Raw genomic sequence first — 18,843 nt, 5'->3', positions numbered from 1 at the left:
GCTGACTTTTCCACCCCAAACTGGGCTTTTAAAATTAACAACTTGTAAATGCTTACATATTAATCACCTGGGTGGAATCATGTTCGGAAGCAAAGAGAACTTGGAATGGTTGTGTGACACCATGGGCTTGCCTGCTCAGTCGCTCAGTCGTGTCCAACTCTGCAGCCCCGTGTAGCCCATTGGGGCCCTCCATCCATGGGATTTCCCAGGCAAGAATACTGGAGTGGGTTGCCATTTCCTTCTCTAGGGGATGCTCCTGACCTAGGAATCAAACCTGCATTTCTTCAGACTCCTTCATTGGCACTAGGATTCTTTACCACTGCACTACCTAAGGTCCAGAAATAAGAACTTACTCCTTAGTTTTTCTTCCTGCTGTGCTTCCCTTGTCCCTGCTAAAACTGAGGAACTTAGAATTGCGGATGGTGGCTGAAAAGAACTTAAGACATTCTGGCTGAGCGGTTTCCAGACTGTGTTCTGTGAAGGCCTGGATTCCTCCAGTGTTCCCACAGTTGGGGTGGGCGGGGGCAGGAAGTATGGTCTGCAGAAGGGTGAAATCCCCAGTTCACTTTTCATGCTTTTGAGTTTTTACAAAATTGTTTTTTAACACATTCAGTTCAGTTCAGTCACTCAGTCGTGTCCGACTCTTTGCAACCCCATGGACTGCAGCATGCCAGGCCTCCCTGTCCGTCACCAACTCCCAGTTTACCCAAACTCATGTCCATTGAGTCAGTGATGCCATCCAACCATCTCATCCTCTGTCATCCCCTTCTCCTCCTGCCCTCAATCCCTCCCAGCATCAGAGCCTCTTCAAATGAGTCAGTTCTTCACATCAGGTGGCCAAAGTATTGGAGTTTCAGCTTCAACATCAGTCCTTCCAATGAATATTCAGGACTGATCTCCTTTAGGATGGACTGGTTGGATCTCCTTGCAGTCCAAGAGACTCTCAAGAGTCTTCTCTAACACCACAGTTCAAAAGCATCAGTTCTTCGGCACTCAGCTTTCTTTAACACATTATTTTCCATAAAAAAATATTTGAACATTATGGACAACCTTTATTTTTGGTTCCCTCATTTTATGAGGGAACAAAGACCCAGAGAAGTAAAGTGACTTGTGCAAAGTCACAATGTCAGATCATAGCATAGCCAGAGGAATAAGCTGGTCCCAAAGTTCTCTGCCCCTTTTGCATATGACATAATGAAAAGTGTTTGAGGCTGATTAACCACTTTTCCACAGACTCTCAGGTTCAGACCAGTGATTTTTCAATCCTGCTTGCTTAATACTGATGCCTGGGTCCCATTCACAGAGATTCTGAGCTAATTGCTCCAGGATGGGTCCCAGGCACCCCTTGAAAGCTCCCTAGATGACCCTAAGGTACAAGCAGGGTTGATGACTGCTGCACCTAATCAGCGGGTTTTCAAAGGGCGGCCCTGGACCAGCAGCATCAGCGTCACCTGGGAACTTGTTAGAAATGCACATGCTTGGGCCTAACTGCAGATCTACTGAATCAGAAACTCTGGGGTTGGGCCCAGCAATCTGTGTTTTAACAAGCCCTCCCCCAGGCCATTTTGATGCACACTCAAGTTTCAGAGGGCTTCCCTGGTGGCTCAGACGGTAAAGAATCTACCTGCAATGTGGGAGACCTGGGTTCAATCCCTGAGTTGGGAAGATCCCCTGGAGAAGGCATGGCAACCCATTCTGGTATTCTTGCCTGGAGAATCCCCATGGACAGAGGAGCCTGGTGGGCTACAGTCCATGAGGTCACAAAGAGTTGGACACGACTGAGCGACGAGGCACACCCCAGGCACACGTTTCAGGACCACAATGCATTTCTAACAAGTTCCTAGCTGGTGCTGATATCACTGGCCCAGGACTGCTCTTCCAGAACCACCACCAAAGCAGTTTGGCATTAAAAACTAGCATTATTTGTTTGCTGTCCTCTTACTACTTATTATAGACATGTTATTTTGCAAAGCACATCCTCAAATTTTAGTTACTCACAGTTACAAAAATGTCTATTGACTTTAAAACAGAATTTACCGAGGAGTTGACTGCTATGTTAAATGTGGGCCACCTACCTATGTGACTTTCCATAGGTTGTTAAGCTGAGCTGAGTCAGCCAAGAAGACATCTAAACATCCTTTGCACAGGACATCTTTTTAAAAAGAGAATTGGCATGTAATAAGGAGGCAATAAAGATAAACTTATGGTCATATATATATACTCATAAAAGAGGGAATTATAAGACAGAATTTAAGGTAAAAGGTAGATTAGGAGCTTTGAAAATGGGTGAGGCTAAAAGGAAAAATTCCTTGAATATGATGAATTCAAGCTGCATATTTCAAAATTTGTAACTTTCTCAAAGATACAGAGGGAGAACCTTCATCAGTCCAACTCCCGAGAGCTTTCAATGATCAAGAGTCCAGGACATTTACAAAACAGAACCAGATGTGACTGTTACAAACATGGGCATGTTCACAATTTCTCCGTCAAAGAGAATCTTTAATTGCCCCGAAAGAGGAGAGGATCTCTATTGCTTGAGTGAGGCTAACCTGATAGACAAGAACAAGTGGGAAGAGGAGAAAGAAGACTGGGTCAGCTGGTACTGGAGGAGTCTCTAAGGAAAGGAGAAATTAATGAATTTAATAAGTATCGCAGGACATTGTGTATTTGGATCCTTTCACAGTTTTCAAGAAGTTTAAATGTAGTGCATGTGTGCATGTTAAGTCACTTCAGTCATGTCTAACTCTTTGTGACCCTATGAACTATAGCCTGCCAGGCTCCTCTGTCCATGTGATTTTCTAGGCAGAAATACTGGAGCAGGTTGCCATTTCCTTCTCCAGGGTATCTTCCCAACCCAGAGATCGATTCGGTGTTTCTTATGTCTCCTGCATTGGCAGGGGGGTTCTTTACTGCTGAGCCATTGGGGAAGTCCTTAAATGTAGACTGGGATTCAATTTTACTTCTTTTGATTCTTGAATGTTACTACTTGTGTACTTTTTCACTGTGAGTGAACTCTACGTGGGAAGGTTTCATAAGGTTTATAGAAATTTAGCATCACAGTTTTTGGCTTGGAAGTTTTAGCCTTTATTTAAACTTAGGGAATAATTTAAGGTATAGGGGAGACCAGGCTTTATGAAGGGGACACAGGGGAGTCAGTAAGCTGTCCTAAGAACAACAACCAAGGTAACAGAAAGACAGCAAGTGTAACCATAGGAGGGTCATATTGGTGGGTGTCTTTGCCAGCAGCCTTGCCTCATCCTTGAAACCACAGAATGGAGAGAGACAGAATAAAATGGAGGGGAATAAAACAAAATCTAGTAACTTTTCACAGTGGCTTGCAATCATAAGCAATTGTTTGATAATGGAACACAAATGTCCCCTCCAGATCAGCCAACCATCCAATAACCCCAAGAAGATTATTTGGATGGACTGTGGAATTCATGCCAGGGAATGGATTGCCCCTGCTTTCTGCCAGTGGTTTGTGAAAGACGTAAGTGTTTTTAACTTCCTCACAATGGCTAGTTGTGCTTAGTTGCTCAGTCGTGTCTGACTCTTTGCAACCCCATGGACTGTAGCCTGCCAGGCTCCTCTGTCCATGGGGATTCTCCAGGCAAGAATCCTAGAGGGGGTTGCCATGCCCTCCTCTAGGGGATCTTCCCAACCCAGGGACTGAACCCAGGTCTCCCACATTGCAGACGGATTCTTTACTGTCTGAGCCACCAGGTGGCTAACTACCCTACAAAATACCTGTCACGTCTCAGCTATTTGGAGAGCATGTTTCTTTTCACATATCGGCAAGGCAGCTCTCCACTGAACTGCTCCTTCACCTCAAAGTGAATGGAATTCATAAGTAGGTTCACTGAAAACTGAGTTAGATGTTCTGTTGTCTTTCTAGTGCACCCCAAATCACTTTTATTGGAAGGTAAACAAATGTAAATGGAGAAGAAAATACATCTTGGGAGTCAGAGATGAGTTTAAATCCCAGAGCCATCTCTTTCTAACAGTCTGGTGCACAATTTCTAACACCAGGACCCCTAGTTTTTCACCTGCAAAAATTGTGTGAAATGACTGCTTCAGTGCCTGTTGTGATTAAGAGATTAGCACATAGAAACTATCAATACCTTGCTCCGTGAATTCTCACATATTACCTGTACCCCTCCTTAGGGAACAAGACTTTAAAATTAGTATAAGATACTTTTGTGTCAAGCCTTTTCAGAAGCCCAGACAGGATGACATCCACAAGGAGTAGTTCTCAAAATCTGGTTCCTAGACCCATAGCATCAACGTAACTGGGAACTTGTTCAAAATGCAAATTCTGGGTTTCCACCTCACTACCTCATACCTAGTGAATTGGGGCTGGGGGTGGAGATGGGGCTGTGTAGCCAGGTGGGCAGTATGTTAACAAGCCAGCCTCCAGGTGATTCTGATGCATGCAGAGGTTTCAGAAAGACTACAACATTGAACAGGACAATTGAGGCAGGATTGATGGGCAAAGGCCAGTGCACACTCACCTCCTACGATTAAGCTGAAATTGTTAGAAAATTGAGAGAAAAGACCTCTTACCAGGATCATTCCAAACATTTTCCTATTAAATGTCCAGATTCTACAGAACTATAAAGACAACCAAAGGATAAGAAGGCTCCTTAAAAAGCTGGACTTCTATGTGCTTCCAGTTCTTAACATAGATGGTTACATCTACACTTGGACGGCTGTGAGTACATTGAGTTTGGTCCTGGGATGGGTTCACAAACTAGATCTTGATTCAGGTTCATTTTCTGACTTCAGTCACTGCAACTATAAAAATGTTTTGTGGTCATTTAAAGGAAGAAACCTCATTTGGGATTAAAATCCACATTTTTAAGTCAACAATCTAAGGATTGGGGACGCTGAAGGCCTTTTTTGAACATGTTTTTTTGTTTGTTTTTGACATATTCCCAGTTTTTCAGACTTAATGTTTCTTCAACTCCATCTCCTTAAAATTTGTGGATTGCCTCCAACTAATAAAAATAAATGAAAAATAAAATAAAATAAAATTTGTGGATTGCCTGTCACCTGATAAGGATTATGTTGGTATAAAATTCCCGTACTACCGTGTATCCTTAAATCAGTTCTTGAAACACGAGTGGCACAAATAATCTATAAATTCTAACCCAACCTTTATTTTTCCATGATGGTCATGCGTATGGAGTTGGGGGCAGGGGAGCATCTCATAACATTATCATTTTTTTTTTGGGTGGGGGTGCTGCGTTGGGTCTTTGTTGCTTTGTGCAGGCTTTCTCCAGTTGCGGTAAGCTGGGGGTACTCTTCGTTGCTGTGTGCGGACGTATCACTGCGGTGGCTTCTGTCGCCGAGCACAGAATTGCGGGTGCGCAGCTCAGGAGCTGCGGGGCACAGGCTTAGTTGCAGTGTGGCATGTGGGGGTCTTCCTGACCAGGGATTGAACCCTGCAGCGACAAGCGGATTCATATCCACTACACCACCAGGGAAATCCAAGATTTTTATTTAATAGACAACTTCCTCTTTTAAAATGTTTCTAAAGCATACTGCTCCAGAAGTCAGAGCCCCTGTTTCTAGGGAGTCTTCATTCCTCCCACTTCTTCCGGCTCCCCCAGACTTTCAAGGGACCCCTTTCTCTGTAACGGCCTCTCTGGCCCAGTATAAATCAAGCCCTTCCCTCCCGGCTTGTCTGGTGAAACATGTCTTTAGCCCTATCTCTACTCGTCAGTTGTCTGCCTCCAGAAATGTGCACAAACCATCTCTGATGCACCTGGAAGAGCCTTTTTCCATCTGCCAAGCCATTTCTCTTTCATTCTTTATCACTTGGACCTAAAAAAATGACTCTCTGAAGCTTTTCTTGATTAAGCAGATTACACCCACCAGGCACTATTAATCCGCCCATGAGGGAGAGGCCAAATTACCCTTCCAAAGTGATGGTTTACACACATGTGCACTTAGTGTGGTACAGATGTTCCTGTTATTGGGGGTTACTAACCCATCTGGGGGACTAAAAATTAAATGCACTAGCTTCATAATGTTGAGGCAGGTTCTTCCAGACAATCCTAGGAACTATTTTTCGTGTTCGAGGACCACCCATTATCACTTACACTGTGATTTATGAGACCTTAGAATGACAGCATCCCTGTTTGTTTCCCTGTTACAGGATCGGCTTTGGAGGAAGTCCCGTTCATCCCATAATAATGGCACGTGTTTTGGAACAGATCTCAATCGAAACTTTGATGCATCCTGGTGTAGTAAGTACACGCTTACTAAGTACATCATTAGTAAGTAGATGAATAACAAAAAACAAAAAAATGGAGCAGAGAAGCCAGGAAAGACGTGCATTACTAGAGTTAGTACTATTTATATATGCAACTTTTGAAATAAACATCAAATTTTGTATAGCTTTCTGGACTTCCTGGTCAGTGTTACTCTGTCTAAAGAGATGATATTATCTATGCAATAAGAACAGCAACACTCATATGCAAGACTTTTCAAGTGAGATTGCCTAAAAAAGAGCAACAATGACTTTGATCTGTGTGAATATGTTTGAAATCCATCACTTTGTTTTATTTTTTTTTTTCCTTTTTCTTTTTTTTTATAGTTTTTTTTTTTTTTTTTCCCAGTGGGTTTGTCATACATTGATATGAATCAGCCATGGATTTACATGTATTCCCAATCCCGATCCCCCCTCCCACCTCCCTCTCCACCCGATTCCTCTGGGTCTTCCCAGTGCACCAGGCCGGAGCACTTGTCTCATGCATCCCACCTGGGCTGGTGATCTGTTTCACCATAGATAGTATACATGCTGTTCTTTTGAAACATCCCACCCTCACCTTCTCACACAGAGTTCAAAAGTCTGTTCTGTATTTCTGTGTCTCTTTTTCTGTTTTGCATATAGGGTTATCGTTATCACCTTTCTAAATTCCATATATATGTGTTAGTATGCTGTAATGTTCTTTATCTTTCTGGCTTACTTCACTCTGTATAATGGGCTCCAGCTTCATCCATCTCATTAGGACTGGTTCAAATGAATTCTTTTTAATGGCTGAGTAATATTCCATGGTGTATATGTACCACAGCTTCTTCATCCATTCATCTGCTGATGGGCATCTAGGTTGCTTCCATGTCCTGGCTATTATAAACAGTGCTGCGATGAACATTGGGGTGCACGTGTCTCTTTCAGATCTGGTTTCCTCAGTGTGTATGCCCAGAAGTGGGATTGCTGGGTCATATGGTAGTTCTATTTCCAGTTTTTTAAGAAATCTCCACACTGTTTTCCATAGCGGCTGTACTAGTTTGCATTCCCACCAACAGTGTAAGAGGGTTCCCTTTTCTCCACACCCTCTCCAGCATTTATTGCTTGTAGACTTTTGGATAGCAGCCATCCTGACTGGCGTGTAATGGTACCTCATTGTGGTTTTGATTTGCATTTCTCTAATAATGAGTGATGTTGAGCATCTTTTCATGTGTTTGTTAGCCATCTGTATGTCTTCTTTGGAGAAATGTCTGTTTAGTTCTTTGGCCCATTTTTTGATTGGGTCATTTATTTTTCTGGAATTGAGCTGCAGGAGTTGCTTGTATATTTTTGAGATTAATCCTTTGTCTGTTTCTTCATTTGCTATTATTTTCTCCCAATCTGAGGGCTGTCTTTTCACCTTACTTATAGTTTCCTTTGTAGTGCAAAAGCTTTTAAGTTTCATTAGGTCCCATTTATTTAGTTTTGCTTTTATTTCCAATATTCTGGGAGGTGGGTCATAGAGGATCTTGCTGTGATTTATGTCGGAGAGTGTTTTGCCTATGTTCTCCTCTAGGAGTTTTATAGTTTCTGGTCTTACATTTAGATCTTTAATCCATTTTGAGTTTATTTTTGTGTATGGTGTTAGAAAGTGTTCTAGTTTCATTCTTTTACAAGTGGTTGACCAGTTTTCCCAGCACCACTTGTTAAAGAGGTTGTCTTTTTTCCATTGTATATCCTTGCCTCCTTTGTCAAAGATAAGGTGTCCATAGGTTCGTGGATTTATCTCTGGGCTTTCTATTCTGTTCCATTGATCTATATTTCTGTCTTTGTGCCAGTACCATACTGTCTTGATGACTGTGGCTTTGTAGTAGAGTCTGAAGTCAGGCAGGTTGATTCCTCCAGTTCCATTTTTCTTTCTCAAGATTACTTTGGCTATTCGAGGTTTTTTGTATTTCCATACAAATTGTGAAATTATTTGTTCTAGTTCTGTGAAAAATACCGTTGGTAGCTTGATAGGGATTGCATTGAATCTATAGATGCTTTGGGTAGAATAGCCATTTTGACAATATTGATTCTTCCAATCCATGAACACGGTATGTTTCTCCATCTGTTTGTGTCCTCTTTGATTTCTTTCATCAGTGTTTTATAGTTTTCTATGTATAGGTCTTTTGTTTCTTTAGGTAGATATACTCCTAAGTATTTTATTCTTTTTGTTGCAATGGTGAATGGTATTGTTTCCTTAATTTCTCTTTCTGTTTTTTCATTGTTAGTATATAGGAATGCAAGGAATTTCTGCATCACTTTGTTTTAAAATATATTGTTCAGTCACTGAGTCATGTCTGACTTTGTGACCCCGTGGACTGCAGCATGCCAGGCTTCCATGACTTTCACTATCTCCAAGAGTTTGTTAAAACACATGTCCATTGAGTCAATGAGGCCATCCAACCATCTCACCCTCTGTTGCCCCCTTCCCCTCCTGCCCTCCGTCTTTCCTAGCATCAGAGTCTTTTCCAATGAGTCAGCTCTTCACATCAGGTGGCCAAAGTATTGAGCTTCAGCTTCAGCATCAGTCCTTCCAATGAATATTCAGGATTTGTTTCCTCTAGGATTGACTGGTTTGATCTCCTTGCTGTCCAAGGAACTCTCAAGAGTCTTCTCCAGCACCACAATTTGAACGCATCAATTCTTTGGTGCTCAGCCTTCTTTATGGTCCAACTCTCACATCTGTACATGACTATTGAAAAAGCCACAGCTTTGACTATATGGACCTTTGTTGACAAAGTGATGTCTCTGCTTTTTAATATGCTATCTAGGTTTGTCATACCTTTTCTTCCCAGGAGCAAATGTCTTTTGATTTCATGGCTGCAGTCAGCATCCACAGTGATTTTGGAGCCCAAGAAAATAATCTGTCCCTGTTCCCCTTGTTTCCCCATCCATTTGCCATGAAGTGATGGGCCGGATGCCATGATCTTAGTTTTTTGAATGTTGAGTTTTAATCGAGCTTCTTCACTCTGCTTTTTCACCTTCATCAAGAATCTGTTTATGAATTGTTACAAAGATAAGTCAGAGAATTATCCTTGCAGATATTTTTTACAACATGGGGGCAGAACAAGACAAACATTTTCTTCTCATTAAGGCATTTTCATGTTTCTGAATCCCAACACACTCAATATATTGGAAGCAAACAGAAATAAGGGTGGTTAAGAGCAGTCTGGTTAAAAACCAGATGACAAAGGTTCAGAGTTGGTGGCTGTGTGATCTTGGAAAAATTGCTCTATCTCAGCTTTAGTTTTCTCTTTTTTTTTTTTTAAATGTGGCTCAACATAATACCATCTTATCAGGAGGTTGTCGTGGGGATTCAATGAGATGTATCAACTTGAAAAACATTCACAACCTAGAAGTTGAGAATTATGTTTTATTCGGTGAGAATTTTTAGGATTTCAAGCCTGGGAGACAGTGTATGAAGCAACCTTGAAAGAACTGCTCTGAGCAGGTGAGGGGAAAAGCCACGTTTATGTAGAGTTTCACAATAAACAGCAGGTGATCTGAAGGTCAAAATATTATTGTTAATGAAAGAAAACCAGATATATCAAGATATGGAATTTAACCCTTTCTATGTATGGGAAGATGCAAGAGTTTGGACTCACTGAAATCTCCTTTGATATGCACCTCAGCTATCTGGGGCCAGTATTGTCTGTTTTTCTCCTCCTGAACTTCCTTGGGGTTCACCGCAGAGAGTGGCTGCATTTTGATGGCTGCTAGATGGCAAGTATTCTTCCCCTTCCCGAGTTCCCTCAAGGCTCAGCTCACCTTGGAGGGCTGCAATTGGTGATGACTGTGATATCCTTGTTTACTGATATGGCAGGAAATATCCCATTTCTCAGATGTCTCACAAAAGGGGCTGAGTACAGTGCCCAGCATGGAAAAGGTGCTCTGTTGATGGTCCTTATTATTACTGGTGAGGACAACTGACTGAAAATAACTGTTTTTCTATCCTTGCAAAATAGCTCTAGAGAGACTCATGCCAATAAAACAGCAAGAGAAACTTAGGACAATAAGACTATGACAGAGGCTGATCCTGGGACCCAAGAACTGGTTCCCAAGCATTTGTTTCATGGTTCACCAAAAATTCTAGTGAAAGGTTGCTGAAAATGCTCTTCCTTTTTTGCATCTTCCTTCCCCAGCCACATAAGCAGGGAGTTTGTTTCTAAATGTGAACATCAGCCCTCCTGCCTTTCTATGCTCCTCCTTAAATGACTTATTTAACCAGGACAAACTTAGACAAGCAAAGGCAAGCCTTGATTCCACCCACAGATGCCCTGAGTAAGAGTGATTCCTCGCAACCCAACCCCCCGCCATCTCATCCCCCACCCAGGTCAGTGCTAAACAGAGATCATGATGCCTTTCTTGGGGTTTCCTGTATATTTCAGGTATTGGTGCAAGTAACGACTGTGAAAGTTTAACATTTTGTGGAACAGGACCCGTGTCTGAACCAGAGACAAAAGCTGTTTCCAGCTTTATCGAGAGCAAGAAGGAGAACATTGCCTGCTTCCTGACCATGCACTCTTACGGGCAGCTCATTCTCGTGCCTTATGGCTATACCAAAAATAAATCAAATAACCATGAAGAACTGGTAAGCCCATACACCGTGCCGGAGCCCTGAGAAGCCTCGATAGGACTCTGCCTTCCTTTCCCCCCTCGTTTCCTTTAATAGGATTTTGGCTCCAGCCCTGCTTTTATTCCCTCTGCTTTTCCTTACTTTCTTTCTCCTGCTTTTCTCACCTTGCCAGACGCCTGCTGGGAAGGCTTCAGGTTAAATGCTGCTTTACCTCCATTAATTAACTACCTGTTTCGAAAAGTGTCAAGTTGGGAGACATCTTAGGTATTCATGTATAATATAAATGAGATGATTATGTTAATAATCTGTAGGAATGTGCTTTCATTTCTGTAAATTCTCTTGAAGCTCAGTTCAGCAATTATAGCTTCTGAACTGTGCTTTAAAGAGCTTGCCAGCTGTTAGTGGAATATGGCATATCTAAAATAACATGGCTAAATAATATCTGCTCTCTTCTCTGCTCAACACAATGCTTTATTTCCTCCTGAACTCTGCCTCTAGTTTCTGCCTAGGAATATTTGTAAGGGGAAGTGCCAGTGAAATTCAAGCCGGGGCAGGGAAATTCTGCTTTGTCTTATCTGGGGTCCTTTTCTGAAGCTCTGTTTACCCAAGCCCTGGTGGGCAGAATTGCTGGAAAGTATTGGGCTCTTGCCCTTTTGTGAACCTGAAAACAATAGACATAAGTCAAAGAAAGGGTCAATTTAGAATTGTTGTAATATTTGTTATCTTTTCCTAAAATTTATTTTTTCAACTTTTAGTTGTGGTAGAATAGATATAACATAAAATTTACTATCTTAACCATTTTTAAGTGGACAGGTCAGTAGTTAAGTATATTCACATTATTGTGCAACCAATCTTCAAAACTTTCACCTTGCATCATCAGATATCTCTACCTATCAAACAACAACTCCAGATCCACCTTGTCTCTGGCAACCACCATTCTACTCTCCGACTCCTGAGTTTGACTACTCTAGGTAGCTCATATAAGTGGAATCTTACAGCATCTGTCCTTTTGGTGACTGGATTATTTCACTTAGCATAATATCTTCAAGCTTCATACACGTTGTACCATGTGTCAGAAGTTCCTTTTTTCAAGGCTGAATAATATTCCATTGTATGTATGCACCACATATTCTTTACCCATTCATCAATCAATGGGCAATTGAATTGTTTCTATCTTTTACCTATTGCAAATAATGCAGCTATGAACACAAGTGTACAAATATCTCCTTGAGACCCTGCTTTCAATTCAGAATCTGCCTGCAATGCAGGAGACACAGGTGATGCAGTTTCGATCCCTGGATCAGGAAGATCCCCTGGAGGAGAAAATGGCAATCTGCTCTAGTATTTTTGCCTGGAAGACTCCATGGACAGAGGAGCCTGGCAGGCTACAGTCCATGGGGTCGCAAAGAGTCAGACACAACTGAGCACATGGCACATCCAGAAGTAGAATTGCTGAATCATGTTGTAATTCTATCTTCAATTTTTTGAGGAACCATCATTTCCAGAGCAAGTACCCCATTTTCTATTCCCTCCAATAGTGAATAAGAGTTCCAATTTCTCCACATTCTCACCAACACTTGTTATTTTCTGTATACCCTTTAAAAATATTTTTTAAACAAGTTTCTCATTATCAACAAATGCTGGGCTGGATGGGGGCCTGGCTTGCTCTGTTCTTAAGATCACAGAAGGCTGGCGGCCCATGGACTCTGTCATTCTTCTTGTCTCTCACCCCCTGGAACATCACTTATAAAACACATGTCGGGGCTCTACAAGAAAAACCACTGTAGATCTTTGCTGAGGGGACTACCTCCTCCAGTAGTCAAAAATACCCAACAGTACCCCAGTGTCTTTCCACAATTGTTTTTGGGCATTTGTACTACCTGATTATTTTGTACGAGGTAGAAATAACATTTACCTAGAACTTTAAAAATTACAAGGAGATTTTATGGCCCTTATCTGATCCTCATGACAATATAGTAAGCTCACTTTGGAGTTGCAGAAATTAAGACCTTGAGTTAATAGTATTTCTAAAATCCCTGTAGATGGTAAATGGTGGAGTCTGGGTTGGAGCTCACATCTTCAGATTCCAAGGGTCACATTCATCAGGCCACCAGACACTGCCTCTCCTCTCCACTTAAGAAGGGTTTGCAACTTCTGGAAGCTGTCATTGACTTTGATGCCTGGGCCACCGTGTCCTATATTCTCCTCATTTCTGTGCCCCAGAAATTCTATTTCTTCAGGAATGTACAGAAACAGGGATTTCAGTCAAGAAGCCCAGACCCTTTCTTATCTCCCCGTTCCCGTGATGTTTGCCATTGTTGTTGTTGTTCAGTCGCTTAGTTGTTTCTGACTCTTTGTGACCCCAGGACCCCAGGCTTCCCTGTCCTTCATTATCATCCAGAGTTCGTGCAAACTCACGTCCATTGGGTCAATGATACTATCCAACCATCTCGCCATAGGTGTTTGATTTCTTCTTAAAGGATTCTATGACAAATACAAATGAACCACCATAGACAGGCCATTGTAGCTCTTTGATGGGACAGGTCTTCTACCAGCAAAAAAAAAAAAAAAAAAATACTGGCTCATACATCCCAGTATTTTTCTAGGCAATTTCATTCCCTTTTTTGGTCCAGAAAAACAAATACTACATCACCATGTTGCAGGGTTTGCATTCAAAGGTCACAGGGTCTTGGGCTACTGATGGCTGTCTCCTTAGAACCCTCTGACCACAGGGTGGACACTGACTTTACCACTAGTGGAAGGTGGAACACTAAGATGAGAATTACTGGCAATCCTTAATACTCTATGTGGAGATTGGAAAATTGAATTGACAAACATTGCTTCAATTCTGTGTCTCTTACAGCATCAGGTGTGGAAAAGTTAGCATAACGTTCATCACTAAGACTTCTCCGTAAAAAGTCAGAAAATGTTGCCACCATGTGTCAAACTCACCGAAGCTAGTTAGTGGTGTTTCTAGGTTCTCAGTGGTAAGCTTTGATAGAGCCCACAAAGACAGAATCACACCAACTGTTCCAGGAGTTTTCCATTTCTGGTGTATTTACAACCACCAGAGACTAGTAATTAATCTCTATGTATTTACAAAACCAAAAATTTGTAGAAATCATGATAAATATTGTACTGCATGATAGACAACTTGGCAATCACTAAGTAGGGGGAAATAGAACTATATATAGCCTCATTCGAAACTTCTCTGGAAATTAGAATAGCTATAAGAAGTCTAATGTTTCAAATGCTGACATTCTTTCCATTTGAACTCTTTCCATATCAACCCCTGTATCCCATTCCAAGTTCCATCCTCCCACACAGATGCCAGGGCCTTGATCAATCTTGCCTGTGAATATATGCCTATAGGAAACTCTCTGGGTCCAGGAAAGAAGTTATTAAGCATGCATGAGGTCTTTAACAATGTAAATTACACACTACTAGCAAAGAGATTTTTTATTATTTTGACTAGAAGGAAACTTTAGGCTAAGAAGAAGGACAGCAGAGGAATTGGCTCTCTATGGCCTTGCAGTATAGTGTCAAAAGGAGGCAGAAGAATAATCAGGCGGTCGACCCCTAGAGATAGGGAAATCATTTCATCTTTTCAGAAAGGACCAAACTCATAAGCTAAGTATCACAGCTGCGTGCTTCTCATAGATGTTATATTTCCTATCCCTATCTACTTATCCATTGTAATTCTTGTTGTAATCATTAAAAAAAAAAATCACAAGTTCTTTTGTCAATAAAGAAAAGGAAACTGGAAAGATTCTTTCCTACCCAATAGGCAGGATTTAAGGAGAGGGAACTATATAAAATTAAGTTTGGCCATGAGAAGAAGGAATCTTGGTCTGGAGTGAGTTGCAAGAAAGAAAAAATGAGTGCAAGAACCCATCTGAATAGAAAATGTAGCCTGGAGCTGCTTCATGCAAACCAATAACAGTTAAGACCCCACATGGACAAGTTAGCAGAGTTTCATTCAAAGAAACACAGAAACACATGGGAATTAAGAATAATTAAAAGCAATTCATATCTCTACCAGAGACTCCCAAAGAACTACAAAAAGGAGTGAGCTGCTAAATTTTAGCAACTCTTTCTCCAGGGTGTGTGTTTTAATTTCACTCACCACAGCAGCTACCCTGAATCCTTCCTTTCTCTCTACTCTTCTTTCTGATTTCCTTAATGGAATTTTTCTCTCCAGAAATCCCCTCTCTGACTCTCTTCTCCTTCTTATAATTTCCTCTTCTTTCTGCAGACAGCTCTTGTACCCCTTTCCAGAGGCTTCTCTGGTGACTCAGTGGTAAAGAACCAGCCTGCCCGATGAAGGAGACAAGGGTACAATCCCTGAGTCAGGAAGATCCCCTGGAGAAGGAAATGGCAATCCACTCCAGTATTCTTGCTTGGAAAATCCCATGGACAGAGGAACCTGGCGGGTCACAAAGAGTCACACATGATTTAGCAATTGAACAACAAAAACAACAACTTCTTTCCAGTGTAAGTGATTAAAACCAGGTTTATTCCTTGCACTTATTTAACCCTTCCTACCCATCATTTCAGTTCTGGAGACAGGAACAGGAACTAGGAACCAGGAACTAGGGCAGATGTAGAATCTTTCCAGAAGAGAGAGAGAATGTAAAACTCAGTAGTGAGTGGAGAGGAGGCAAAAAGCTTGCAAATATGTTCAGTTTAAAGTTCTAAGTCTTACCACTGTTGCATGGAACCCTACTGCCACTTATTACCTCTCCTGCTTTTCCTTTTGAATGTCACTGTGCCTAAATCCACTCTACCCAAAACCACACTGTCACACATTAGGATTCAGTGGGACAGTACAGGAGCAGGGCAAAAAAAGACAGAATCTAAAACAAGATCTGTCACTGGTCAAGGGAAGAAGTACGGGAACTGATGCTCCTGAAAGTGTAGTCTGGCTGCCCTAAGGGGTGAAGGAATGGTGGATCCAGGCAGGTGGTGGCTAAGGGGATTTTCATGGTGTCTTATGTAGAACCCAAGGGGAAGTAGTGGGGTAATTCATCAGGTGACTAGAATATAGCACTAGGGAATCTAGGGTGGGGAATACTTAGACTGTCAGTAGGGTATGAAAGGAGATTTATTGCATGGTCAATAAACATAGCCAATATACTTAGACTTCAGTTAGTGTTTCTGATCTCAGGAAAGGGTCTTCAGAGAGCAAGGCTGAGAACTTAGACATCATCTAGTTCTGAAGGGTTTCCAAAGCAGTCAGGTGACATGGTGATAGGTATGGAAAAGGGTGTCATTTCCTATTCTGAAAATCTATGAGCTTGTGAAAGATAAATATCAAATACCTTTAAATAAAAATAAGAGGGAGGCAATAAGAGGAGTATGAACAAGGGGCTATGGGAGAAAAAAAAGTGGGGAGAGATAATCTAGTCATGGTGCTCAAGAAAGACCTACAGAGAACTTGGCATTTGAGAAGGTTTTGAGGTGGTATGCAATTTCAGCAGAGATAAGAAATGAGACAACCCAGGTAGAGGGCATATCTTGAGAAAAGGCAGAGAAGCTGAGTGACATGGGTGCACATCTGGGGAACTGTCAGAGAACTGGAGTTTGACTATAATCTAGGGTAGGATCAAGAGAATGTGATGCTGGAAAGGTGGGTTAGGTCCTTATTGTAGAGAATCTGAAATACTACACTGAGCAGTGTACCCTAACTTAGCGGGCAACCAAGAGTCAGTGAGGGTTTTCAGCAGGATCATGATCACGGTCCTGCTTTCCAAGGTTCACCCTGAAGTCAGGGAGATCAGCTGGGATTAAGGATAGGTGAGAGGAAGGAAAACTTATGAGAAGATGACAACAGTCCATTTCAGAGTTAATAAAACTGAAACAGAGTGAAGTGCAATTTGGTCATCATTTGAGAGAAGAGTCAAAGATGATTGTCAGAATTTACATATTGGGGCACATGATAAGACAGAATGATGAAAATCAAAACAGCCTTATTAGTGGAGGAGATGATGAAACTGGATTTGAGTATGTTGAGTCTGAAGTATCAGCAGATGACCCAGGTATAGGTGTTCAGTGGGAAGTTAGAAAGATGGTCTGGAACTCAGAGGATGGATTTGGACAAAATAGCAAACCCTCTGGATTGTTAGATTTATTTTTAACACCAGATATCTGTCTCTGCATTTCCCACCTACAGATCCAAGTTGGACAGAAGGCAGCAAATGCATTGAAAGCAAAGCATGGAACCAATTATAGAGTTGGATCTAGTGCAGATATTTTATGTAAGTATCTTTTTTTTTTTTTTTTTTGCTTCTTCAATAGTATCTAAGGCACAAAAGAAGTCAGTGGACTTTGGAGTGGGGTGGGGTGGACAGGATAAAAATGTTCCATGGATCAACAGGAAGTTGTACAAATCAAAATGATCAAGGATAAAAGGCAGTCTGTCCAAATCCAGAATTGTGTTCTCTAGGGATAAGGTGCAAGCTAACTAAAGGTAAAAATTAATACATTGGCTCAGACCAGTACTCCCTCTGGCTTCAGTTATAAAGAGCTAACCATGAGAAGGTATAGGAGTTAACAGGAAAGACCGTTTCCAGTGACCCTTGATCAGTTGATTTAGTTCCCAGAGGACCATCAGGCTAAGAAAGCAAAAGAGGTGGGGCCTGGAGTTTTTTTTAAAAAAGGATTTAGTTGAAAGAACAGTGCATTGCTTTCCCAATCCCCAGCTACCACCCCCTCCAAGCACTGAAGAACCAGCAAGATGATATTTTCCTAATATTTTTCCTATAGGTCATTTTGTTTCTGTCCCTGATATGTCAGTTGACTCTTACCATCCCATATCATATTGTCTTGTCTCTGATTCAGCTGACAAATTTTAACCAAACCTCTGCTATAATGCCAGGTATTGGGATGGTGAGTGGAGACAAAGCTGAAAATATCAAAGAGAGGAAGAAGGCAGCTGTCCATAGATCCTAGTATGAAGAGTTGACTTTGCTAGGCTGAACCTTTAGTCCCTTAAATGGCTGTAGAAATCTATCTTTTCCCAGAGTAACTTCTAACTCTGCCTCCATGTTTTATTTGTAGACGCTACGTCAGGATCCTCAAGAGACTGGGCTCGGGACATTGGGATCCCCTTTTCGTACACATTTGAACTGAGGGACAATGGTACCTATGGGTTTGTCCTGCCAGAAGCTCAGATTCAGGCCACCTGTGAGGAAACCATGGAGGCTGTGCTTTCAGTCCTGGATGATGTATATGAAAAATACTGGTACACAAACAGTGCCAGAAAGGCAAAATCTACTGCTCTGGTGCTGAGCTTGCTGATGTCCTTCATGTCTCTTCTCTGAGTGCATCCTCCCCAGGCCTGCTCAGCCCCAGTGACATGGATATGGCTGCCCAACAGGTGCTTTTGCGAATACAGAGAAATCAAATAATTTAACTAGAAATACTTTCAATAAAGATGAATCATCTTTGTATGTTCATGTTTGCTCTGCTGTAATTAATTTTTATTACTTTAAAAGAGTATAATATTAGTTATTGGTAGAGTAATGCTACAAGTGAAAGTCACTCAGTCGTGTCCGACCCTTTGCAACCCTGTGGACTTTATAGTCCATGGAATTCTCCAGGCCAGAATACTGGAGCGGGCACCCGTTCCCTTCCCTAGGGAATGTTCCCAACCCAGGGATCGAACGCAGGTCTCCTGCACTGCAGGCAGATTCTTCACCAGGTACCATTCTACAATTCAGTGGCTCACACATCTATAGGTCATCTAGGAAGTTCTGATCTTGCCTGTGCTCACAGAAACTGATCTGTGGTCAGTTTCAAGGCAGTTGCCTTAGGGTCTAGAAAGTTTTTTCCTATCTAAATTCTTTGAAAATATTGCTCATGCCTTTGATCCAAGTTTACTCTTAATTTTGTGTAACTGTGTTAGTAGCAGCAGTCAGAAGATAAAGTTATATAATTTCTCTATAGCTGTTGCTCGTTTTACTTATTTATTTAATGTTTTACTTAT

At 41.6% G+C, this 18,843-nt stretch overlaps 1 protein-coding gene across 2 annotated transcripts in view; it reads left to right on the top strand.

Moving 5' to 3' along the window:
• Positions 1-18,313, top strand: part of CPO (carboxypeptidase O) — a 31,833-nt gene extending 13,520 nt beyond the window's left edge. Inside the window, exons 4-9 of one of the 2 annotated variants that reach the window (XM_043445701.1) lie at positions 3,386-3,490; positions 4,601-4,711; positions 6,161-6,251; positions 10,669-10,871; positions 17,029-17,113; positions 17,916-18,313. In XM_043445701.1, coding sequence (XP_043301636.1) covers positions 3,386-3,490; positions 4,601-4,711; positions 6,161-6,251; positions 10,669-10,871; positions 17,029-17,113; positions 17,916-18,178 — 858 coding nt within the window. In that variant the 3' untranslated portion in view covers positions 18,179-18,313. The remainder of the gene's footprint in view (positions 1-3,385; positions 3,491-4,600; positions 4,712-6,160; positions 6,252-10,668; positions 10,872-17,028; positions 17,114-17,915) is intronic. The other variant, XM_043445702.1, reaches the window with a different exon arrangement.
• The last annotated feature ends 530 nt before the right edge of the window (positions 18,314-18,843 follow it).

This window comes from Cervus canadensis, chromosome 24, assembly GCF_019320065.1.
Source record: "Cervus canadensis isolate Bull #8, Minnesota chromosome 24, ASM1932006v1, whole genome shotgun sequence".
NCBI classification, from domain to species: domain Eukaryota; kingdom Metazoa; phylum Chordata; class Mammalia; order Artiodactyla; family Cervidae; genus Cervus; species Cervus canadensis.
The sequence above is the reverse complement of the archived record's forward strand: the minus strand, read 5'-3'. Positions and strand labels throughout refer to the sequence as shown.